This window comes from Parasteatoda tepidariorum, chromosome 9, assembly GCF_982258835.1.
Source record: "Parasteatoda tepidariorum strain Cologne lab strain chromosome 9, Ptep-v5.0, whole genome shotgun sequence".
In the NCBI taxonomy this organism is placed as follows: Eukaryota; Metazoa; Arthropoda; class Arachnida; order Araneae; family Theridiidae; genus Parasteatoda; species Parasteatoda tepidariorum.
The window spans coordinates 48,131,719-48,159,556 of NC_141763.1; the positions used below are offsets into that span (position 1 = coordinate 48,131,719).

Sequence of the window (27,838 nt, forward strand, 5' to 3'; positions counted from 1 at the left end):
TAAAATTAACATTACCGCCATGTTTTATGATAATTGTTTATATCAGCAATTAGGATTTGTATTTAGCCCACAAAACTATTTGTTTTGTGTTCTCGATGGTTAGATATTTAAAACTGAACACGTGGTGTAATCCAGATGAAGATAGATGGTATACTTCGCGCTACGTATGAATAAAAAGTAAACTTAAAAAAAACCTTCCTCAACTTCTTTATTTTAAGGAAGGTTCTTGTTCTATAAAACCGAAACTATCTGTACTTTTATTCCTGCTGCTTTGCTATTTTTTTCACGTGGTATTATCATACTAGTTTTTATATTTTCATAACTCTTTTTGTATTAACCATTCAACATGTATGGGAGAGATTCACTGGCGATCTTATCAATGCTGTAAAAACAGGATCTTCTTTTGATTTATTTTCAATAGTCATTCGACGTTCATTACCGCTTTAAGCTACGTTTTTTAATCACATTTCTAAGTATAATAACAACAATAGTAACTAAGTATCATATATATATAATAAGGATATTTAATCTGCTGATTTTAAATACTTTTATTTTAACAAAAGTGTGGAATGTCATACTTGTTATTAATCCTTTCCTACCCCTTGGTTATAAACTGTCATAATTTCACGAAGTCCCTCCCTGCCCTACAAACTTGATATAATTTATGGACGTCCCCATAGCTGCAATTCCGATATTGGGATAATGTGTTTAACACTGGTGATAAAATAATGTATTTTAATTATAAAATATCAGGAGAAAAACCTGTTTCTCTTTTGCATCTCATTTTAACTTTAGTTAACTCACAATTTTAGAAAAAGAAGAGACGCCGGTGAAATATCTTGGATTGATGACAACACCATCAGGTAAATATGAAGAAAAAAAATTTCTTTGTAGCTTTTCGTCTTTTAATTTAGACACGGTGTTCCACAATCACCACCCTTACTACATATTTTTGGAATTTCAGTCAAAAATGAAGTAAAAAAAGGTATACAATAGGGGTCTCAAATTAGATGAGGGAAAAAAATCATGAATTACTTGAAGCAGATTGAATTAATGAACAATAAAATCTATTTGATTGGTGGAGGAAACTTGAAAGTGTTTATAATAACTGCCTTGAAAGTACTCTCAATTTCACTTCAACCAACAATAAGTTTTTGATATTTTTATTCATGCTTTCCTCAATATAGATTTGTCAAATTTTGATAGCGTTTCTCTTTTCCTTCCTCGCTTAAATAATAGTTTGAGACGCTTTCTGTACTCAACTTATGATAAGGATTCTAAAAGTATATATTATAGGCTGTGGTTATGGAACACTCTGCATAATGGATTTATTTTTCATCAGCCATCTTTTCCCATTAGCATTATCTATGCCTACCGAAGCGACGGACTTTTCAAACCTGTGGCTAAAGCGTTTAATACCATCTTTGAAACGAATTCAAGTACTAAAGTAAAAGCCTCATATCCACCTTCTAGTATTTGGATTGAGAACAATTCCACCAACATAAAGAGACCAATGAGAGTAAGTAAACAAATAGAGTGAAATAAAGTTCTAAAGTAAAGTATGCAGAATGAAATGCGGAACATCTTAATAGCTTTTGATCTAGTCATCTTATTACCACGTACAAGCACTGAGGAGCAATCTTAATGATTCAAGGAGGTAAACCTTAAATCTGTAATTTAATTTCTCCACACGATATTTTAAGTTACAAAAGTCAGTGGGAAAAAGTACTTTCTCTGAATAAACATATCTTTTTTGAAATTTATTCAAAGAAATCTTTGTTTATGACGTTGAACAGGGAAAATTATGTTTATTTATACTCATATTTTGTGAACTTTTTAGTCCTCAAAATATGAGGAAAAGTTTTAATCTGAGAAATATGGTCTCAATAATTTAGGAAGGAAATCAATCAAAAATTTCAGCAATTTAATATTGTTTACACTTTTAGCTTACTTCTCTGGAATTATTGAAGCTAATGAAATACATTTCGCATACGATTATGAAACTTGTTTTTACAAAGATTATTCAATATTAAAAAAGAATCAATAATTATTATAAGATAAGCAATATTTTAAATAATTTTGAACTAAATAAATGACAAAGAACAAAACTCAAACCAGCTGAATGCTTTCTCGACAATGGAATTTCAAATGAAAATGACTTTTGAGTTTTTATTTCCAAGGAGTTATTTGACTGATTTCAATAAAATTTATAATTTTATCTTTTAAATAGCTTATAGATTAAGCTATTTAAACCTCGTATACTTAAATATATATATAAAACCTCGAGAGACATAAAACCTCGTATACTTAAATTCAAAAGCTTTTCGATTACTAATTAAACCCCAAACATTAATAATTATTTAAAATTAGCATTATTATTTTTACATGGTATTATCAGCTCCAAAAACACGGGGTAATTCAAAATGAATGTAGCAATTACAAACAACTATAACTATTTAATGAAAAAATAATTTATCGATAAGATTAACATAGAATGCAGATGGAACTTCAAAATTTCTTTACGCAAGGCGCAGGAGCAGTATAGTGGAATCCAGCGCATGATCGAGTTTATCAGTGAAAATGGCGAGTCCCTTTCAGAAAGCAGAGCTGTGTGTTAGAATTTAACAGTTGTCATTCTGTTATCACAGTGCAGGGAAGATTTTGTCAACGCTACAATCAAGCACTTCTAAATGGGAACAACATACGCAGATACTCATACAGAACTCAAAGAACGCATTTGTAATGCTCTTGCGTGAAATGGACTACCACCTGGTTGATGTCCGTGTGATCAAGGGAAGTTACGTAGAAGATCTGTGATGCATTTCTACAATTTTTTTTAATTTCCTTCTAGATTCTGTGTAAGTTTCATCGATAAATTCTTTTCTATTAAATATTTATAGCTATTTGCAATCGGTATTATTAGTTTTGAATTACCCTGTGTATCAAAGCACAGTAGAAGTAACAGGCCCTCCTGAAGTAAGAGGAACTAATTTTAGGCCACTCTTCTGAGGAACAAAATTTTTTCCAGATAGCAGGGCAAAAATTCAAATCAGTCGAAATAGGGCATTCAAAGAAAGTACGTTTTTATGTCAGGTTCCTTTTAACATAAAAATAACATCTACTCAAATTATTTAACATATTTAATAATTTCTACTCCCCAAACCATTAAGATTGCCTGTTAATGTTTGAAAATGTGATTATTAGGCCAAAAGCTATTTCAGGTTATCCGTTGTTATCAACATTATCATGATGCAACATTTTATAAGTTTTTTTATCTAATTCACTCCTCAATTCTCTTATTTATTTTTAGTTTTTTAGAGAAGAAAACTTCAGACTGGAGACCACAGCACTGTTGATGGACCGCCCATCCAATTCTTATGAAATGTCTTGGGAGGTGAACAAAATCACTGACGAAGAAGACGTCATTGAATCCATTGACATATCCGGCATCCGATCTTCAAGCTGTTCTGCGTTGCGTTTTCCACATAGGTTTTTGGATGTAGGACTGTATAAAATCAGATACTTCGTTACCATATCCAGTAAATTTGTTTTTTTTTTATATATTTTATAATGAATGAAAGACTATAAATTATTCTGTCTTTAAAAACTCGTTTCACACAATCTATTTTTTTATGCTGTTGCTTTTAAAATAGCACGCACTTTTCAAAATGTTGTTGCATGTCGAAGTAGTATTAGAAATAGTATTTAAGTTTTTTAGGTCAAATTGAACCATTTAACAAAACAAACTCTGTGTTACAAACTTCTATCTTTTTCACCGTGCAACGAATTTGAACAATCTGAATGTTTTTTCTGTCATTTAGATGAAACTATGTGGTTCTGTATAAACTAAAGGTTGCTTGTGATTCATCTTTAAAAATCAAAATGGTCCATCACGTTCGTTTTGTTGTACATTCATTCGCCAAGAAAAGTTTCCAGAGAATTCTCTTCCTAATGCATTTAGTCTTAAAACTTCAGGAAAGTTTGTGAGGTTTTTGTCATCAAAAATTTCGCCGAAGTTGCCAAAATAACCAAAATGATCACTTGGTGACGCTCCGATTGTCAATAGCAGCGCCTTTCCTTTGCTTTCCAGTTGTTATTGTGTGCTGTTAAAATACATAAAGTCGCCAAACTAAAATATTGATTTTTGGAAAAATAGCGCATGAAAAAATAGTTAAATTCTTCACTTTCAGCCAAAAATACATAAGAAGCACATATTTTCACCTAAAGGACAATTTCCATGTTGTGCAGTGAATAACTTACATGGATGTTGTTTACTGACATTTCCGCCGTATGGCGCTGTTGCTGTTGGATGATGTTTTGACCGTATGAAGTTGATGCTGTTCGTGACATTTTCATTGTTTTCTGTTCTGTTTTCTGATGATGGTTTCACCCCATGACGTTAATGTTGTGTAATGATGTTTCCTCCATATGACGTAGGCTTTAGCACTGTATTAAATTTGAAGATAATTTCAGCGGCATTAAGGTTTAGCATGCAACAAACTTAGCAGCAGTTTTTAGAAATTATAGTTCACGAGAACAATTTTCAGACGTAGAGCAGTACTTTATTCACGTTGCACTAGTTATTTTATTTTGAGCTATTTTATTTTGTAACCATCGATGAACTGCCGACCCAATTTTCAGTTTATGACAACAAATGCTCAATGAGGGAGCTTTATGCTTTTGAACCCAATCCAGAAGACAAAGGAACTCCAGGATCAAGTATTTGGAGTAATTTCAGCCTGCGTGGAGGATTTTTCATCAGTTTGTTCGTATCTGCTCATTTAAATTTAATTTGATGCCACATTTTGACACAGATACAAATTAGTATTTAAAGAGCAGTTTATTAGAGCATCAAATTAGTATTTATTTGGCAAGAGGTTTTGAGCAGCTTATTTTAATATGTTGATAAAAATGCATCGATTCAGTTGTTTAACCACTTGATTCAAATTTACAAATAATATCTTTACATATTACGAATAGAAGATATTTTAGATTTGATTAGAGTCAATGATGAGTGATTTAAAAATTTCTCTAATTATTGATTCGGCTCAGTTGATTCCTTTCTGTTATTTAAAACACCTAAATAAACTTATTCCCTTGATTCGAATCAATTTAAGGGCTTTTTTTGCTCTAGTATATCCTTCATCGAAGCCGAAAACACCCAGACAAAAGTTTACAAAAGTTTAATTAATACTTTAAGTGGCGAAACTTAATGCATGCCTTGTATAATTGTGTTCTATAGTTTGTTTAAAGTAAGAACTCCCCTAGCTATTCGTCTGGACCCACTTTTTGGCTGGGGATTTCTTACTGTTGAAAAAATATACAAAATCTAATAATAACTTTTGAATCATTCTTAGATAATGGAAGCCTCAACCAAACAATGTCTTGCTTTACATATTTGGAGATCATGAGCGGACCACTGCAGCCCATGATAATACACGGAGGAGCCTCTTATATACTTCGGGGTTACAATCAGCTAGTTTACTTGGAACCTAGTATATATTCTGTAGATCCAGATAATCCAGATGATAAGGTAAGACTAATCATAATCCTGTAATTACACCTTTTGTGTTAAAGTTATTTATATTAAAATGTTGTATATTATCTAATACATATTTGTTTCAAGAGTGAAGTAGTTCAAAATTATCTATATAATCTACAATAAAAAATGTCCTTCTTTTTTTCACTAACCATTTTCTTAATTTAAATTTCTATTTTAAAGTAATTATTAGAGAGAACATTTGCTTCCTATTGAGATAACCCAGGTTCGAATCCCAGGAAAATTTTGGTTCGTACTTTTACTATTCCCTACTCACACTGACCACGACTTAAGAAGCGAATGAACGCAATGAGACTGAGCAAAAAGGATATTTTGAGTTGCGTAAGTAAGTATTTGCATAGATACGGTCCAATGAAAAATTGCTACTGTTTGTTAAGTTTGTGTCCAAGTTCAACTCGAAAATTTTACTCGAATCGGTACTGAACTTCTAGTTGGTGAATGAAACATGTGAGTACATGAAAGTGTGGTAAAAAGTTTATGCATTATGTCATCAAGATGTTTAATCCAATTCAATTAAATGCTTATATACTATTCTTTTGCAAGCATTATGGTTCTTCACTGTCTTTAGGGAGCAAGTTTGGTATCTTCTTTGTTACTACCTATAATCTAAATTTTTTGGCTACCTCGATCACGAAAATGTAAATTTATAAATTACTACAGTTGCAGTTGAAATTGTAGTTTATTTAAGTCGCACTAGAGCTGCACAATGGGCTGTTGGCAGCAGTGTGGGAAACATCCCTGAAGATGATTCGAAAACATGACATCACAATTTTGATTCTTTGCAGAGGGGATGGCAACCCCGCTTCAGTAACTCGACGGCCTGCGCACGAAGTCGAGAACTTATCAATAGAACAGTTTAACGAAGACCAATACCGCACACACTCAGCCCTTTCGCAGACTGATCACAGTGATCACCCACCCGCACACTGACCCCAGCCAGTGATGCTTGATTGCGATGAACTATGTCTTAGCGATCAGTAAACTGCAGGATGTAAATTTTTGCATAAAAAGTAGTTTTCGATTTTAACATTCTCGGTAACATTCATTTTACATCATATTATTTTATTCAATTAAAAATGATGATTATTTTTTTTCTGCAGAACTTTGAAATCGAATGGTTTTGCCGTTCTTTTGATGCCAAAGATTTTTTTAATGCCACTGAAGAATATGATAAACAAATAAGCTTGTCAGAAAAATCCATAACTCAAGTGCATATTGATCAAAGAACCGAAAATGGGAAGTGCTTCAAAGGAAATAAAGGTATGGAATTAAGAATATAATTTATGTTCTTAGTCAAACAATAAAATAACTCATCCTTTACTGCACAAAATATACCCAATTTTCATTGTTTATTCCAATTTAATATGCAATTCTTATTTTATATATTACAGAAGAGGAAAAAATGGATGGTCCTAATTTTGTGCTTAATACTGGAGATTTGCGTGGTTTTTTCAATCTATATGAATTCAAAGCGATTGTTACAAAAGACAAACGAAATAAAATTACTAAAATATATATCGATGTTATTGAAGATATTCCTCCAGGTATTATTTTACGGTAAGTAAAATACTTTTACAGTTTTATTTCAAACCTAATTTGCGTTTCAAAACATATTTGGTCGTATAATCAATTATACTATTATAAGAAATTTTTATCTTTTCCCGCATCGCAAATTTGAGCAACGTTAAAAAAATCTAAATATTTATGATGCAAATTTTTTTTTCTTTCTATATTTAATATACAAGATCGAAGAAAATACAGGGTGTGATTTTTACAGCACCATCAATATGTATTTCAAAACTCCTTTGCAAAAATTATCCATACATTAAACATCCTAATATTAATATTTTGGAACTAATCATAATTGAAAATAAAGTAAAGATACACTCTCAGAAATAAAAATCTTACTTTTGACGATTCAGCAATCATTGAGCTCCATTTTGTTAATTTTAGGATTCATTTTGTCACAAAAGCACATGATTTGTGACAAATACACTCTCAAATATTATGACGAAAATGTTTCCTAACTCGGAATTTGTTGCTACCTCACCATTTCACATTTGCGAAAGTAGTTCTTAATTTGACGAAATTTATTTCCTCGAAGCAGAGATAGTTATTTCATCATTTTGATAAAATATTCGCTCGGAGCAGTATACCAGGAAACGGTTTCGTCAAAAACGAATGTTTCGTAAAAGTTGAGCATTCATTTTTTACAGTGGACGAATATAAGCAAAGCTTATTTTTTTCAGAATATGTAGCGTAAAAGCTTTTTCAATAGTCGTTTCTCCCCTCTTAATTTTATCAGACAATCAAACTGGTTTTACTGTTTATAATCCTTTATTCACCTCGATAGTTATTCTTCAGATATTTTTACCTTAAATATTAATTCACGTCCTTTAATTTTGGTATATTTTTTTGTTTTCAAAGTTGAAAAGTATATATTAAGGGGATGATTATTAAAAACTTCATTTAACCAAGAAAAGATGATAAAATACATAAACAAATAGAATATTTCCCTTTAAATACCTGTATTATGCAACAACAGCAATAAAAGTAATATTCAGAAGTACTATTTGAAACTCATTAATAATGAAGAATTACTACTTTTCGAAAATTCAAAAATTAAGAAAGGATAAGCTGTATTTACTCCCTCTGCTTGATTCCTTTTAACAAAATTTATTTTAATACTTTGCGTTCGAATGTGTAGGGGAGAGTGGGGTCAATTGTAACATTTTTTACTTAACTATTTTTAACTAACAAAAAATCCAATATATTATTAGTATTAATTGACAGACGAGTAAAGTAGACTATCCTCTACTAGAAAAAAAATATATACCTGATTTTAAATATTATTATATTAGTTATTAACAATTTTTGACAGTCGTGCAGTTGTTACAATTGTCCCCACTTACGGGGTCAATTGTAACAGTTCATAAATTCAACTAAAACATAGTTAATTATACATATTATCATAGTTGTGATATATTTTTTTATTGATCAAAATAGTAGTGATATTTTAGGAGTAAAACTAATAATGAGCAGAAACCGAAAGGGTTAAACTTTTAACTTTAAGGGGTTAAAAATTTTAATTTATGCTGTGAAAGGTGACAAATAAAATAATGCACTTGCAACATAATATAAATGATATAGGAAACTATTGGTGGTTCTTAAAGAGTTAAGTAATGGTTTGTAAACATAAGATTATTTATTTTCAGCTGTTACAATCGTCCCTTTATTTATTGTTACAATTGTCCCCAAGACGCCATTTCAGCTTCATTTGTTAAAAACAATGCTAGTTAATTAGCAAAACTAATCTTTTTTTTATTGAAATGTTAATTAAAGTGTCCACTTACATATTCGGTTGCTAATTTTTATTTGTTTAAACAAAATTACTTTGTTACAATATAATATTCTAATACCAAAAAAAGTACTTGCGTGGCGTGAAAATATCTTTTGTGATGTAACTCTTTCAAAAGTACATAAAAATGGTTGCTATCAGGGGTGTACATGTAGATTTATTAAATACGCCTTGTGCGCCACCTAGGAACCAAATCTAGAACCCGACACTCGAAATTTTTGCTCTGTTACAATCGTACCCTGTTACAATTGACCCCACTCTCCCCTACTCTTTACCCCCGCAGAAAAGAACCATGCTGATCTTACAGTATCTTATAGTAGTGATCTTATAGTAATGATATTATAGTAATGATCTTATAGTTCTGAACTTAAAGTTCTGAACTTATAGTTCTGAACTTATAGTTCTGAACTTATAGTTCTGAACTTATAATTCTGAACTTATAGTTCTGAACTTATAGTAATGATCATATAGTAATGATCAAATACTGATTCTGCTTATTGAAATCATGAAAAAATATTTAATTGATAATATTTCATATATAGTTTCAAAGTATAATACTGTTTTTATTCATTTTCTTTCTCCACTAATTATTATTTTCGGAAAGCATGACAACTATGTATAAGCATCATATGACAGAAAAGGGTTAGTTTACTCAAGAAGAAAACTTTTTAAAAGAAAAAAAAACTTTTATTTTTATTAATGTTGTTGTGCATTCATACTGTTGATAATAAATCGAATGTCAGAGAATAAACCATAAAACAAAAAATCGAATAAGAATTCTCAAATTCGATATATGACTTTGCCTTTTTAATGATTAAAAAAAATAATAAAATGTTGCAAATAACTGTTTTCTTTTCTTCTTTTTTTTAATAAAAGTAATTAATCTATTCAAACACTTATGATGTGACATTTACTAAATGAAATATTTGAAGATAATTTATAGAGTGAGTATCAAAAGTTGTAGAACTGAGAAATCGAGAAGTTCTCTGAAAACAACATACCTAAAAACGTTTATTTTTCCTCTGACGATTAAAAATACTTTTAACAAAACACACTAAATTTCGTTCACTTACAATCAGGGTTCGTTGATTTAAATCATCTTGATTTAAATCACGATTTAAATCATGATTTAAATCAAATGATTTTTTTTAAAAAATCATTGATTTAAGTCAAAAAATTATTTATATATATATATTTGATATCAAAAGTTAAAAAACAGTGTTTTAAATAATTGATAATTTTGTTATTTTCTTTACTTAGTTTTAAAATTTATTTTAAATAAATTGCTGCATTAATTAATTTTAGTTAACGAAATTTCTTTCTTGGTGTGTGTTAAATTCCAACACATTTGAAATTATATTTTTAAAAATATTTTGATTCCTGAGATTGAAAGTACAGATTAAAGTAAACATTTAATGCTGTCTTAATATAAACTTGCTTAGCTGTAGAAAGTATTTAATAAACATGACTTTTTTTCAAGAAAGAAAGTGCAAATAATGTTAATTAAAATTCTACCGTTAGATTGAAAAAGCATGGAATTATAATCTAAATTATATTTTATTGGTAGAAAATGTATATTTCTAAAGCTTAAGATTATATTAAAAAAAATTCCCTTATTAAGCCAAAAATAGAAAAAGAAAAAAAAAAGGCTGATGAATTCAGATATTTTTTTTCCTGCTATAGTGTAATTCTTCCCTTTCAAAGTCTATTTGAAGCAGTAGGGTTATTAATTGGTATTTTTTTTCTTATAATATGTTTACAGTATCTTTTTCTTCATCAGATTTTCTATAAAGAAATTTTGTGGAAAAAAAATTCCAATGAGCACGTAGATTTTTTTTTAAAAAAATTTTAGCTTAACTAATCTATTTTGATATAGGATTAAAGATGAATATTTTAATATAAAAATATATAGATTAAATATTTATTTTTTGATGAATGACTACATTTATAAACACAATCTGATACATTGATTTTGTCATTTTAAAAATCATGAAAAAGAAGAAATCACAATTTGAAATTAAAATTATGGCTTGCTAATTGAAACCTTGTTTTAAGTATAATTTATATTTTCTATTTCCTCTAATCTTTAAATTTCAATCATGCATTTGTTTCAAAATGGTTGCTATGCATTCAAAACTATGTATTTTAATGAAAAATTATTTTGGTAAGTCAGAGCTTCTAAATATTGTTATAATATGTCTAAAATATTGTTATAATATAGTTTTAATATTAATTTAATTTTGACTAAACATTTATAAAGTTTTTTTAATCATAAATTAAAGTTCTTACAATGTGTTCGAATAAAAATCAAAAAAATCTGATTTAAATCAAAAAAATCCGATTTAAATCAAAAAAATCCGATTGATTTGATTTTTTTTTAAAAAATCAAAATAATCACGAACCCTGCTTACAATTATAATAAGTGTTCGGTATGTCCAATTTTATCGTTAGAATTCAACTGGTAGATCAGTTGAGTTCTTTTCTTCTTTTATTTAGAAGCGCATTTTATAATACTTGATAGGACACTTTTTTTTTCATACCTATTCAATCAGCAAAAAATAAATAAATAAATCGTTACTCAGATTCAATAAGCGAAGAAGTCGAATATTTCTTGATATACAAGTCGATTTTATTACCGTCGATTTTATTACAGCCGACCTAATTTTGAGTTTACGACTACTAATGTTCATATCCGTAGCCTTGTAATTTTCAACCCGATTTAGAAGACAAGAGATCTCCTGGATCAAATATTGGGAGAAATTTGTCTCAGTGGAGAACTTTTTGACGGAACTAACCCACATTTGCGAAATAAGGAGAGGAAAACCTACTACGGTTAGCCTGTTGTTGAGGGGCTCTAACCTATAACCCGTCAACCAATAAGGATATTTTACATCAGTACTGTGGTCTGTGTGAGCTGGGTGTGGAATTCGAATCCCAGCAATCGCTGGATTTCTAACCCGGGTCACCTCGTTGGGAGGCGAAAGCTTTATCCCCTGGGCCACCACTGATAAAACACAAGCCGATTGTCAAAAAATTATCGTAGCATACCACGGTTTTATTATTTGTGTCGAATATGTGTCTAATAATTCAATAACTTGTCGGATATCATCAGCCACATAAATCAATAGATATGACGAGAGAAGTCAATTGTTAAAATATGTTAAAACATGCTGTGATGAGAGTTAAAACTGAAGAACCAATTTTGTTTTAGAATGACATTTACTTACATTATCAAGAAGACTTCACTACCAATTCTAATTCATTCCATCGATCAGATGATATACCATATTAAGGCATCAGATACTGGAATCTTAGTGGTTGATGACATTCAATACTTCTTCACTTTTTTTCCCCTGTAACGGACAGTTCAGCTTCCTTACCAATTAAGTTTTATATTTTGCAGTAACGGGTTTACTTAATTAAACCTTAAAAACTCACTATCAAATCCAAACAATCAACTTAAAGAGTTCCAAAATTATCGTCTGCTTTTTGTGCTGAAAATATTATCTGCGTCGTCCGTTTGTTGTGCTGCTTTTTATTATTGCTGATGCCAACCGGAGTTTTTTAGATTGCCCATGGTTCAATGTCCATGGTTTTATTACTTATAAGGTATATATGACTAATAAATAATTTAAATATCCAATTAGCATACACCCTTATTTATCTGCTGTAAGCTAATTGAAAAATTATATTTTTTGCAAACCGTCACTCTCACTTTGCATTGCATGAATAAAAGTCTCCAGAATTTTCTAATCAACCTAATATAGGCTTATTAAAATTGAGCTCACTTACTTCAGAGCTAATTAGAAAATATCATCTATTTCTCAAATAGCCTGATTTATTTCCCGCTATTTTCAATTAGTCAAAGCTATTAGAGGCTGTTTTAGTAATTTTACGCACATGCTCTAATTTGTTAAAAGGCATATAGGCTTAATGTAATGAGCTTAAAAAGTACCAGGCTGAGTAAGAAATGCTGCAGATTTCTTTAGTTTGACTAACACTTTTCAAAATAACGTTAAAATTTGCTACAAGCCGGATTTTTCAACAGCCTTACCTCATATCCACATTTTGTTCCTTTACAGGTGTGAAAAATCCGTTGCATGTATTGTTACTGATGAAGGTTTCATCGTGAATCCAACAGATTTTATAGCCGTGAGAGCGGAATGTGTTACAGAGTGTGGCGATGATAATCTCGTTTATGACTGGGAGATATATGGTGTCCATGATACTACAAAAGATAAAGAAGTAATTGATAACTGGAAAGATTCTGTTGTCAGTGAGTTACAAAAAAGACATTTTTGTTTTACTATCAATAGAAATATTATGAAATAATTATTGCTTTATACGTGTTTACTGAATTCTCATTAAATTTGAATATAAAATTAAAATAATTAATTAATTAAAATATTAATTAATCAAAATATTAATTAATCGAAATATTAATTAATCGAAATATTAATTAATCGAAATATTAATTAATCGAAATATTAATTAAAATAATATACATTTCCAACTATACATTAGGAGATCTAACTTATTATTTAAACTAGAAAAAAAAACTGTATTAAAATGCAAACAATCATTAATGAGGAAAGAGGGACTGAAACCATCAAAACCTTTTAAATAACCCAAGAAATTTGTTCTTATACTTATATGTAATGAAAACCAGTAAAAAAACTCAAGATTTAATAACAATTAGAACCGAGTGTAAAAGCTCCTGTTAAACTACTTGAGCTGACAGAAAATTCGTAGATGCGTTTATCAAAACAGTGGACTGTAACTCACTGTAGTCAATAGAGCAGATTCTTGTAAAATCTATAAGTGTTCGATGCCAAATGAAATTCGGAACCTTTTTCCGTTTCTGTGATACGAACCACAAGCGTTTTTTTTAATTTTTTTATTTCTGTGATTTTTAATTGCTGACGTGTACAGCAAGTTGCAATTTTATGATCATGGCGTCTGGAAATGTCGGGTATGTCTTTCCAGCTCTAGTAGTAAATTTGGAGAAAAACGAAAAATCTTGGAAAGGATTACCGTGACAGAATTTTTTGAATAAGACCTTAACGTTGGAAGTTACTTTGAAGCGAAAACAATTAAGTCGAATTAAGTAGCGAATTCCTGACAAGACTAGTACTAGTAAGTAGTCCTGACGCGACTTACATTTTTGTTCTTTGTATCTTACTAATATTAAGGCACTAACTTTCATAACTTAACTACTATACTTAATTTTATCAATGTCAATCAAAAAGAAATCAATCGATAAGAAGGATTAACTTTTTAGAACTGTTCAAATTTTAAAATTGCTTAATTTACTAAAAATCTTATTTTTCTTTTTCATGTTTAGTTGATGAAGACCGGTTAGGAATCAATCGAACTTTGTTTCTAACTCATGGACAGTATCGCTCGTTTCATGTTCAAGTGAGAGCTTCAGATTCGAAGAATAAAGAGAGAGCGAAAGGTGTAGCCAAACTCTATTTGCATATTAACAAACCTCCAAATCCCGGAACGTGTACCCTCAGTAATAATGCTGGATTAGCCATGATTACTATATTTAACATAGAGTTCAATGGCTTCAAAGATCCTGATAACCATGCCCTGACAGATTATAGCGTGTATAGTAAGTTAGTTATGACATAATAAAGAGATAAATATGGCTTATAATTCTTTTTGTATACCTAATTGTCAGATAAGAGCTCAACTAGTAGTTACTAAAAGGGGCTACAACGCCAGGGGTCGTTTATTTTTTTTTTATTTATTTATTTATTTATTTTTTTTTTTGGCCCGTGGAAATGATTTTTCAAATGTGACGACCGTATTAAAATAGAAGGATTTTTTTCTGTTATTGTTTTTTTACATGATATAGTTGATGTTATTTTTAATTATATATTTCGATTAATTACTTCTTATTATTTAATTACTTTTAATTAATAAATAGAAGCATTTTTTACGTTCAGACTTTAATTTTTTTTCAATTTGAAGTTCAATTGTTATATTTCTTAATTAGAAATATGATAATTAACTAATTAATATCATAATTATATTAACATTAATAGGATTATTAATATAATAATTATATCAATTAATTTTATTAAGATTTTTCTTAAGAAATATGATAATTAATATTACTAACAATATAATTTTTGTTATGATAATTAATTTTATTACCATTTTTCTTAATTAAAAATACAATAATTTATTTAGTATTATAATTATGTTAATATTATTATTGCTAAGATATCTATGATAATTGAAGTAACCATTTTTTAATGTTGAAATATGATAATTTATTACTTTTATGTTTACATTAATATTAATTATAGTTCTATTTATCATTTTTCTTAATTAGATGTATGATGATTAATTTAATTATCATTTAGATATATAACGATTAGAAATATAACTAATTTTTGGATTAAAATAAATTAAATTTAAATATAAAAATTAATTAGATATATCAATTAAAAAATATTTTAATTTTTTATAGAACAAATAATTAATAAAAATATATAATTTCAAGAAAAAAGACCATCGACTATATCACATAAAAAGTCAAAAGCGTAAAATTAAATAAAATATTCTCTTTGTTAAAAAAAACTATCTTAAAACTAGTTAAGTAGGGGCCCCTTTTGTAACTACTAGAGTTTTTTCTGTACCGCAAGGATTGTTTGATTTTTGTGCTTGTTTCATTCCACAATGACTCTGATTTGTGCTTGTTATCATACCTTACTGTTCGTCTGATTTGAGCTTTCTTGTACCGTAATAATGGGCCGATTTGTGCTTTTATGTGCCATATTATTAGTCTGATTTGCACTATTTTGAGTCGTAATGCTTCTCTAATTTGTTCCATGTTCTACTGCGATGATCGCCTGATCTATGATTCTTTTTTCGTTCCGAAATAATTGCCTTATTTGTGCTTTTTGGTATATAAATGTTTGCATATTTGTGTTTTTTCTTTGAACCATAATGATTGTCCGATTCTTGCTTTTTTGTACGGTAACGATTTGTTACTTTTTTTTACCATATCGATTGTCCGATTTGTTGCTTTTTATTCGGTAATGAATGCAGGTTCTGTGAAAAACTCTTGTAAAGAAAAAATCATTTCGCTCGACAAGAATTTTAGATTTTTATTAACCTAATAAATAAAGTTAAGGAAAACAACAACTCGGAAATCCTTCTTTTTTTAATTGCTAAAAACAAGAAATTTATTAAAAATTCATAAGGATTAAAAATAAAATCTTAATTAGTATTCGGCAAAACACGATCTGTGAATTAAAAAAAAATGCTAAAATATTAACTAGCAGGGATTATTTCGTGTGTCTCGGCCATCTTTGTCTGGCGACGTTAAAAAATAAAATAACATCTAAAATGCAGACAAGGTGACAACAAATAAGGAAATTCAGACGGCGGTAAGTGGCATTAATTGAATTAGAAATGAAAATGACTTTTAATGACACTTACAACGGAGTGACCTTAATTACAGAAGATGTGGATACAAAAAGAATTTATGACACTTATTTTTATGTTTTCTTCACTTTGAATTGTTTTGAATTATCTTGATGACTTCCCTTTACCAGAATTACGTTTACATCCGTGTGCTTAAACCCACTCTTTTTTTTAAAATCTGTTGTATTACCTGTCTTTTGTATTTATTAAATAAAAATTTATGGATTGTATAAAAAAAATTTTACATCTAAATTTTTTAAAAATACAAAAAAATAGACATAATAATAATAAAATAAACAGGCATATAATAAAAATAAACATATTTATAACATGATAAAAATAAGCATACTTATTCTTTCAGAAACATGCTTATTAATAAACCTCAAAGCATCAGCAATCCAAAAAAATGTGTTCAGTAGTTTAGAAAATAATCGAAATCGAAACTATTGAAAATTCCCGACATATCGCTAATTGCAAAAATAATTTTTTAAATGCTTTCATAAAATTGTTATGTAATTCTGAGCACATTATCAAAACCTCCCTGGCAACTGGCTAACAAGAATGGTTTACTTTTTTCTAATGTTCATTATGTTTGATTTTTAAATTCAAATACAGCAAATTATTATAAATTGTTTTAACTTATCCAAGAATAGTGTTTCGATACGCAAAGTTGTTAGACTTTTTCTTCTTTTAAGGCTGTTTTTCGAAGACATCGTCGTAATATCAAGTTATGCTCTTTTGCGAATAATATGCTATTTTAATAACTGCTGTGGGTTTGTAACAGTGACTCGTGACTGTTAGGTAACTTTTGCTTATAATAAAGCCAGCGCTGTCTATACTTATTATGAAAATGGCGCAATATGGAGAAAATTTTACAGTTTTGTGAGAATGAAAAACGTTTATGGTCTAATTTTTTAATATTTAAAACCTTACTTCAATGCAGCATCTGTGCTTATAAAAATTTGCAGAAAATGAGAATAAGGCAGTTTTAATTGATTAAGTTTAATATAGGTGAAAAAAATGTCGCCAAATTGGCGATTTTCAAAAATGTTTTACTTTTAAGATATTTAAGTTATTTGTCTGCACTAAAGCCCAGATAATTTTTCACAGCAAGATGATAAATATTGATTAAAATCATTGTTTTGCTTCAAGTGTAAGGCACTTAAACTGTGGCGTTTTTTTATTTTCCTTGGTAACAGAGCTTCGAAAAACCATATTAATGTATTTGCTACTTATTCATTTGTGATGATATCTACTTTGTACCTTTATAGTTGTATACAAAGAAGTGAGGTTTCACATCCATTATGGTATTAAAACTTCGGCTGATTTCATTCTACCTCCAGGAGAAATGGAAATCATTTGTGCTGTTAGAGACAAGCTGGGAGCTGTCACAGAATTATCTGCTGGATTCGTAACAGTGAGTTCGTCTAAATCTTAATTAAGGGAATCTGTTGTTGTTGTTGCTTATGCCCACTTGACCAACAGAAGCATTAAATTAAGTCCATGAACTCATCCAAAAAGCTCCCAAAGTCATGTTCTATTGCAGCAGGGTTGGAGACCACGTGGCTCTTCTGGCAGCCAATACATATGGCAAAGGATGTGGGCAGGAGCAGGCTGGTTCACATTGCACTTGGGGTAGGATGGGTAGACTTTAAGGCCCGCAACGTGAATGTTGGGATCGAGTGTGTCCGCTTCCAAGTCTGGCAAGCGCCGTTTGGACAAGCCTATTGCTTGCCCTGATCAGAGCAAGACCAGGCCGCCCTCCCCCATACCAATCATGCACAGGAGCTTTTTTCCAACTGAAACCAATATCTTGCCTAGTCCGGGTTGCTATTTCTGAGAGACTCTTACTTTCTGAGAAAGTAAGAGGGTCATCGCCAGTAGTATATCTATGGCTGCCCTCACGGGCGAGACCGTCAGCAATTTCATTCCCGTAGACGTTCACGTGCAACAGAACCCACTGAAAGAGAATCCTAATGCCGTGACTCAAGCAATTTAGAACCTAGACAATGCTTAGTGTCGTTCTGTCACCATGCCTCCACCATTCAGACAGGTGCTGTATGGAGCTAGTCACTCAGAATCCATACATTTGAATCGACATTGTCAGCAATGCAAAATTTCACAGCTTCCTCTATAGCTATTAGCTCTGACCAAAAAACCTATCAAAAATCAGGATTTTTGATACAGATCTTGATGCCAGTCTCCTTTAAGATGAAAATTTCACTACCCGATATAGCACCAGCACCCATGCTACCGTCAGTGTATATCTGTGAAGCATCATTTGGAATTTTATGAATAGTCTCCAAAGCAAGCTGTCTGAGATACTCTGGGTGCTGTAAGCCCTTGTTGGTATACGAGCATAAATCCGTTCTAAAAAAGACGCGTTCGTGGAACGACATAGCAACATCCACGCAACCCACATCCACGCAACCCGCCAAAGAGACTTATTCTACTTCATTGTGAGCCCGCTTAATCGCGCTTTCAACGCGACTAAGCGGGCTCTCTCTCTCTTAAGGCGACGATTGTTTTTCCAGTTGCACACATAACTAGAGGTTCTGTGCTGGTCACCATAACTGATGAGTTTCCTGCTGGGACTTTTTATAAGAAATTTATTATTTAAGAAATATTCGAGGGTCAAGTCGAAAGTAAGTTTCTTAGCGACTACAAAAAGAAATAAAACATAATTACTGGAAAGATATGTTGCAAAAGATACAGCTGTATTACAGTTATTTTAACATATGAACCTCAAGCGTTGTAACACTTGTTATGCAGATTAATAAATTTTTGTTATCCAATATCATAGAAATATATCTTCTGGGAATAGAGCCTGCGTTTTACAACCGTTTGAACGTCTTCGAATTAGAATTTTTTCAGGTGCAAAAACAAGTGAAGAAGGAGCAAGAAATGGTGTGTTTCGACAACGCAAAAAAAAGTGAGTTCACTAAACTCTGTAGTCGAAATGTCGTTAGGAGATGTTTAATTGTTCACTCTATAATCCCAATTTTGTACCCAGCTACTTCCTGTGCTTGCAACTGAAGAAATTCTTGCCCGAGCATTATTTTTCCATAGACAAAGCTGAGGTACGCTGGCTCCAATTCCATGTAGCAAATTTTTTTATGGGATTGGACTACAAAAACTTAACCCACGGCATAAGAAGTGTTACAGTTCAAGTTGTTCTTGTGTTGGGAAGTAACTGAAATATCACTGCATATTTTGCAATGAGTCTTGTTGTTGAGATATGCTGGTTCCAATCCCACACAGTAGATTTTTATGGGACTGGACAACAAAATCTTACCCCACGGCATAATTTCCCTAGGTAATTACGTTTTGTTTCTTTTCATAGGCTGTGGGAAACTTACTATCTGTGCGGTTCTATTATATTACAAGATACTAACATTCATTATTTTATTCTACTATGTTTTATTAACTCGCTTTAATATCTGTGAGAATGGAATTTCGTTTCGCATTAGAAATTTCGACCACTTTTCTACAAGCTAGACTTCAAACATTTATAAGTTTCGTGAATCATAACAACCAAATTTCAGTTATATTTAAACAGATTATTACCAAATAGAACTTACGGCCAATCAAAATTCCAGCCACTTTTTAACTAACTATATTTTCGAAATCTCTACTGGAACTCTGCTGCTGAAGACAATATAAGATTTTATTCTTTCCAGACCGCAAAAGAGAATTTATCGTCAACCAAAATTTTCTCCACATTCACACGTAAAGTGTAAAAATTGGGCACATCACTTTCACAACAAATTCTTATTAACATCAAAAACAAACAGATAGAGTAAAAAAAATTTCTATCTTATCAAATTCGAAAATGTCATTAGCATAAATAGTTAAGAAAAAAACTTAAATATGGGCAATAGAAAAAGTAAAATTAACATAAATTATTTTGGTGAATTACCGTTTCAAATGCGCCTGAACAACCCGTTCATAACGGGAAGATACCCCATGTAACATACGATGACATTTCCAGCCATGGGTTGCTATATAACTCTCAATGCTTATGAGCTCTACCTTTCCTTAAAATTTGTAACAGCTGAACTGCGTTCAACTGCATAGAAACTATAGCTTATTTTCAAAATTTATATTTTCAGACAAGTATGCCATCTGATGAAGAAAGAGATGACTGGGAAGAGACAGTGAACGTCAATTTCTTCGTTGCTGAAGGTAAAATGTCGCTCGTGTCACAAGCTGTTGCTGCAGAAGCATACGTTGATGAAGAAGTGCGTCATGAGAGAGATGGTGGCTGTAAATATTTATCTTTTCTGTACAAAACTCTTTCGTAGTTAAAAAAAGAGAGTTCTAGATTACGAGTTTTTTTTCTTCTTTTTTTTCTTCCTAGTAGTGGGGTTAGAATTATTTTAAGCATCTTCCAAGACTCTCTGTCTCTTGTTCTCTTCGGTAAGGGATTTTAAATATTTTTCTTAGTTCATCATATCAACTTATTGTAGTTATCCGTCATATGGTGAATTGCAATGATCGTAGATGTTCGTAACATACACTGGTGGACAAAATTAAGAGATGGAAGACATTTTCCCAAATATCTCAAAAAATACTGAATATAAATAAATCAAAATTTGGTATGGATATAGCTTATTCCATGATAATAAGGTATGCAAAACAAAAATGAAAGTGCCATTCACTGGCAAGACCTATTGCCAATAAATCCAATGTAGTCTGAACTTAAGGATAAAAGATGACAATAAAAGTGAGGCTTGTACAGTGTGTGTTGCCTCTAGTATGGTGTATGGTCACCCCTGACAAACAGACAGTATGCACAACGAGTATGCATGCTGTTAATGAGGGAGAACTTGTGGAAGATCCTTCCATTTTTCCACCAGAGCAATTTTTAACTCCAGAATGGTTCTGGGAGGAGGTTGGCTCACCGCAATAGCTCTCCCAAGAGCATCCCAAGCATGTTCAATAAGATTCAGGTCAGGTGATTTGGCTGGTCAATCCATTCGTTGAATATCCTCGCTTTCCAGATATTCATCAACTATGAGAGCCCCATGTAGTCGCGCATTGTCGTCCATAAAAATGAACTCAGGGCCAACAGCGCCCCTGAAAAAACGCACATAGGGCTCTAGGACCTCCTGCCTGTACATTTGGGCATTCACGGAACCATTGTCAAACACATGGAGCGGTGTGCGGGTATCTTGCATGTGTAAATGAATGTGCGAAAATGCTTTCCATCTCTTAATTTTGTCCACCAGTGTGCATACATATATGTAGGGGTTTGTGGAGCAAGGGAGGAAAAAAGAAAATAGTTTAGTAATGAAACTTAGCATTTGATAAAAAAAAAAAAAAGGAAATAAGTTTAACAGCAATATCATGAACGGTGAGAGCTGCCTACACGCAGCGTTGCAAGGACGAAGAAAGAATGCTAAATTAGATTGTTCTACAGAAAAGAGTTAAGTTCGTTTAATTTTCGAGACTTTTCCCGTCTAGACATTGTGGCTCCGTGGATACCGGGGCTTTTCCCTTCTGGTCAGGATGGCGCCTTTCAATGAGGAAGTTGGTGGTTTTGGGGATGACGAATGATGCAATTCGTCCAACTATTACATATATATCTTTGCGAGAGTCATTTTTGAAGTAAGAACCGATTTTGCATCCGTTAACTAGCGTCAGTTTGTGGTCGGCAACTCTTGTCAAGTCTCTCACAACGCCATCATTTTGTTTCACGTCTCTACCGCTGTTGGTTGCATGATTATGCAGTTTCGTTCGTCACTTGTCAATAAGAAATTCAGCCTATAGTAAAGTGGGTTCAATTATTCGGTTTCTATTCGGCAGATGAAATTTCCCCTGCAGAAATTCATCGGCAGCTTGCTAAAGATTATGGTAAAGGCGTAGTGAATGATCGAAATGTTTGTAAATGGTTCAGGCATTTTAATGAAGGAAGAACAAATGTTCCTGAAGAACGATCTGGGTGACCAATTGCCATGAATGAAAAGTATTGGATCGTCTATCATCATACAACACTGACTTAGCACAATCTGACCTGTATCTGTTTCCAAAACTTAAAGAATTAATTGGCGGAAAGCGCTTGGAAAATGATGGCATGTTGAAACGTTACTAACTGGTTCAACGGAATGTTCATAAGTGATATAATTTGCTTTCATATATAAAAATTCTCTTACTCCATTACAAAACACTTCGTACTCATATAATTTTCATTATTTTGTAAGATTTACGATTTACTCGCGTTTTAAAGCATCAAAATAAACTGTATTAACAGACCTGCCATTGTGGCCAGGTATTGGCTCATGGGCCGTAGATCGGAGAAATCTTCATGTTTGGCAATAGTTGTAGCTGTTGAAAGAAAATGTGCGGTGGCTAGCGACCAGACATTATTCAGGCACTCTGTCGGAAAAGTGTTAAGAAACAGCTGTTCCAACGATTTTGTGAAGCTATTAAAAGTTACGATTTTCTACAATTATGAAATTCCTCTGATCGTAAACATTGCAAAATATACATAACGTATATACGGTAATATACTTAAACTTTCAAAATAAATATGCAGAGCGGGTATAAAACTTTCAAAAAATTGTAATAATAAAAAATAACTATTTATCAAAATGTCCTGAAATACCTTCTTCTTCACTGGCGTGACAGCCCTGGGTGTGCCCTGGCCTTCTCGAGAAGTTCCTCCAATTGTCCTTCTGTTCGGCGACTGTTCTCCGGTTTTTGATTTTCAAAGTGTTGATGTCCTCTCAACACTGTCGATCCACCCTCTTCGTCTTGTTCCCATAGATTTTGATAAAAATATTTTCTTCTAGTTTTGGTCTTTCTGCATTCTGATTAAATATCCAGTTCATTCTAGCCTTTGAATTTTTACGTACTTAACAATATCAGACTTCCTTAAAATATTATACAGCTCTGACTTAGTACCTAAAGTAACTAACCTAACCTAAAAATGTAACCTAAGAAGTTTAAGGATTTGACCTAGGTAGTGATTACTTGACCTAAGTACCGAAGGAGGAATGGGTATGGCATAAGAAAAAAGTAGTTCTAAATTTTAGCACTAGATGACGATTTATTATTCACATGGTTTATCGTTTCGATTACAAGAAGTGAAATTTAAATCTAAGCAAATAAAATGATTGAGCAATAAACGAAATAAAAAGCTTTTTCATTACCTATGCTAATCGTAATAAATAATTTAGATTTAGAAGATACTGGTAACCAAAACAATTTAAATTATAACATAAAAAAACCACCTATCATCTTTTTTTCAATATGCTATTTTTATTTTCTTGTGCAGGATATACGAACTTATGTTTTTTTTTTAAATTTTTTATGCTGCGGTTTTTTGAAGCTCTTCAAATGTTTTTTAATTATGATTAAAAATGATGAAAAAAATAATTAATTTGGAATTTTAAGTATTATTTGATGTATTCTTGAAAAGATTCTCTACTTATATTCATAAAAGACTTCAACTTTAAGATGTCAGTAGCACAGATAGAATTTTTTTATCAATATTTCTGCACTATTTTTCACGTGATTCACTTCTGAAGATAACTATTCAAATTATTTCATTAAAGTTATTTTCATTTTCTCCTCCATTCAGTCGAAGCTCAAGTGGATGCGATTTGGGAACACTTCAAAGAACTTGAAGGTATTGACACGAGCTACTTCACAAAGGAAGCTCGTGAGGAAATTGAAGCACAAGTTCGAGATGAAAGAGCTGAAATTAAAGAAGAATCGGCTGAGGTATTTTAAGTGACAACGTAACCAAGAATGGATACAAATGACAAGGAATACATACGAGTTTATGATAATATTATAAAATTCCTAAAAAATTATAAAAGTCATTTTGCCGTGAATAAGTTTGTGGACAATTTAGAAATTAATTTAATTTTACATGTTTTTCAAGGAGAAGCGTATAATTTTGAGATATATATCTATATATTTTCTACTGTTGTCATTCTCTGAAATGGTGACAAATATTCTGAAGATGATCTTTTTCTTTTTTAAGCATTCGCAATCGAAGCTCGAATTCAAATGAAAACTTAAATATTAAATTTAATATTCAATATAAATTATATATTTAAAGATGCAAAAATAGTTTAAAAGTTAATTTTGCCATTTCTCACAGCGAAATGTACGTTTTTTTGGTATATATAGTTCCTAGGAATTCTGTAAAATGATCACGAAAATTTTAAAATTTTAAAATTTTTAAAGCTGATCTTCCTTTTTTAATAATTATAATAAGAAGAAGAACATTGCTAGTCGAAACTGTTGAGAAAAACATGGCTGCATGTTTAACGCTTTCCCAGCAAAGCCTATCTTTTTAAGATATATATATATATATATATATATATATACAGTGCACTCCCGATTATCCGGGTTAATCACCAGGACAGGTCGCACGGACAATCGGAAAAAAGGAATAATCCGAAAACTCCTTTTATTCAATATCAGTACAAAAAATATAAAAATTACTGACATTTGCATGCATAACATCAAACTAGGAATTTTCCTTATTAAAAAATGTGTAATGCGTCTTCGCCATATATCGATAAGCAAATTTTACGAACCGCAGTAATGTCACTGTAATCAAATCCTCCCATATAATCTAATAAAGTTTCCACAGAGCAGCAGAATGAGAAATTGTCGTTCATTCATTTACTACATCTTCTGCATCAGTTACTATCATCACTATTTGATTTAACAATATAACTATGTCTTCATCAGTCAAATACTGGAAGCCAGGCTCACATGCATCACTTTGAAACCAATCATCAAAATTTTCTTCATCAAGAATTTCGGAACCTTAGATTTCTTTTGGCTTGTTCGAGAATACTGTTATATTTTTCTTGAACATCTGAAGAGGATTGTTCATCAAGCGGTACGATCTTTCTTCAAGATCGTGATAACGTAGACGATTTTACCTTTGACCATGCTGCTGATATTCCATATACCGAATATTGCTTCCAAAAATTTGATAGTGTTAAAACTTCACGAATCAAATTTTTTTAATCTTGAAAATGTTTCTCTTTATATTTTTTGTGTGACTCCGGAATGAGCACGGATAATCCGCAAACCGGATAATCCGTGCACGGATAATCGAGAGTGTACTGTATATACTTTGAATTGTTACTATTTATTATTCTTTGAATTGTTATTATTGACCTCTCCCACCAAACAATGAGTCCGAAATGGAAGTTAGTTCTTAAATATCTGATTAAAAAAAAGAATTTTAAGTATAAAAAAGGGAAAGAAAAATACATTTCTTTATAATTACTACGATTTGCACCGGGGAACAAGCTTTTTGATGCTTTTATGCAAATACTTGAACTTTCCCAAGTTCAAAAACGATATATACAATGGATAAATGTTATAACGGATAAGCGTTATAACGGATAAATGTTGCGACTAACTTCTAAGAGAGTTAGGTCACATCATTCAAGGTGAAAATTACATTGGAACCTATGCCCGGAAATATCATCACAAGCGGTTATAGACGTTTCTCCACTGTATCCTGTTCAGAAACACACGAAGAAGTAGTTCATATTAGGGAAGCACCCCTATCGGCATATGAAGACAGTTACTTATATAAGTTCCTATGCATTTTAAATCCTGACACTGTGCTGTAACTCATCTAGAAGTGTGTCGCAAACACTTATGTAATCCCCTGTTGCATATGACGTTTTTAAACTTGTATATTTCGACCGAAAACAGACTAAAAATGTCCTTTTAATGAAAACTGTAGCTTGGAGAGAGAAAACAAATGCAAATTTGAAATCAGAGCTGTGAAAATATCCATGATATTTTGAAAAACCTTATGAAACAAAAACAAATGTAACCCAGTGTTAACTTATGCCCTTAACCAAATCAACTTGATCCACCAGTGAAATCTTTTTGATAGCGGGCGAAGAAGCAACTCTTATTTATTTCGATAAGTGGATAAAAAGGCATAACGAATTAATTTTTAAATCAAATATCAGAATTTACAATAACATAATCATATTTTAACTAATTAAAATACCTTTTAACATTGTAGTATCCAGCTTAAAAAGGCGAACGCTAAGTTTTTAGATATTAGAGAATTGTGGAACATTTATACTAATTTAAAACAACTTTATTTTCAAATTATTTTTAAATAATCTTACTTCTTTTCCTTGAAAGGTGAATTTGAAAATGTTCCAGTCTTTGGAAATCCTACCATTTGAAGTCTTATATGACGCTGAAGTATATGGTCAAGCAGTCAGTGCCTTAGCGGAAACCAGGCCCTTAAATAAAGAAAGCAAAGTAAAATTCTTCTTTCACTGTTACAAAGAGACCTGTGTAAGTTGGTTTTCTGCTTTAGTCGCCAACTTAGACAGGTGGTCAACTTATACAGGATTGGTTTTTTCCTCAGTTTTCCTTTTATCATGTTATTTTTTTAAATATCATACGGTTCACATTGTTCGTGTTATTTCTTATACTAATCAAAATAAAGACAATTGTAATTAACTTTTCGTAACTTGAAAATTTTGCTTATCCAAAATCCTACGTATCTTAAAAAAAGGAAGTTAATAACCTTAAGGAATTACAATTTGTTACTTAAATTAAATATTAAATTGATTCATTAAAAGAACAAATTGCATAGTTTTGTGATTTATACCAAATGTTCATAGTAAATAATTTCTAAAACTATCCACACGGAAAAACATATATGTAATTAGAAAACTCAACAATACAATCATTTCAAACTTTTGAAGTTTCAAGTTTATTTAGTTATATGTACTACTAGCTAAATACCCATTCTTCATAAGGGTAAAAAGAATTTTAAAAAATCAATAAAACTGTAACACAATGAAATTGTGCCTGAAATTGAAAGATGAGTACCGACGCAGTTAATTAAGCTGAAACAATTCCAAATTTTTACTATTATTATTCGCGGTGGCTTTATGTTATCAGATTAAGCAAAACATGTTTCTAGAAATTCTTCCTCTCAAAATAACGATCAATTATATTCAGTATAATTTTGAGATAATCCTATTGCTCGAGATCAACTCCTGATAGTTAGAAATTACCATAATTAACAATTTTCTCCAGTTTTTATCTCTTTTGTAAGCCGTAAAAACTGATTTCTACAGTACCTACAATAGGTATCTTGATACCAATATTAATATGTTTAGTACCTATTAAAATACCAATTACCATAACAACAGTAGTTCCTTTTGCTGAAATTAATTTCTCATCATTGGCGTTAATAATAATAAAGCTATTCTTTTTTATATTTTTTCTAGATGAATTAATGCCTTTTCTTCATTAATTTAGCATTTTTAGTGCAAAGGTTATTTTTTTCTTATTTCAATTTGTACCTATTTCCAAAATTATTTAATCATCATCGGCGCAATAACAATATGGTAATTTTTACGATTCCCAAATACGAATAAATACTTTTTCTCCATCAATTTGACTTTTTTACCAAAGCTAATTTATTTCAGCTTATACCTATTACCAAAGCTAAT

At 31.1% G+C, this 27,838-nt stretch overlaps 1 protein-coding gene across 1 annotated transcript in view; it reads left to right on the forward strand.

The window, feature by feature from the left end:
- The window catches only part of LOC107445474 (uncharacterized), a 186,345-nt gene that overhangs the window by 119,777 nt on the left and 38,730 nt on the right, over nt 1-27,838 (forward strand). Inside the window, exons 16-27 of the mRNA XM_087151393.1 lie at nt 813-863; nt 1,360-1,519; nt 3,311-3,539; nt 5,358-5,533; nt 6,661-6,820; nt 6,952-7,117; nt 13,001-13,194; nt 14,263-14,535; nt 17,633-17,778; nt 20,474-20,627; nt 23,947-24,089; nt 26,508-26,630. Coding sequence (XP_087007519.1) covers nt 813-863; nt 1,360-1,519; nt 3,311-3,539; nt 5,358-5,533; nt 6,661-6,820; nt 6,952-7,117; nt 13,001-13,194; nt 14,263-14,535; nt 17,633-17,778; nt 20,474-20,627; nt 23,947-24,089; nt 26,508-26,630 — 1,975 coding nt within the window. The remainder of the gene's footprint in view (nt 1-812; nt 864-1,359; nt 1,520-3,310; nt 3,540-5,357; nt 5,534-6,660; nt 6,821-6,951; nt 7,118-13,000; nt 13,195-14,262; nt 14,536-17,632; nt 17,779-20,473; nt 20,628-23,946; nt 24,090-26,507; nt 26,631-27,838) is intronic.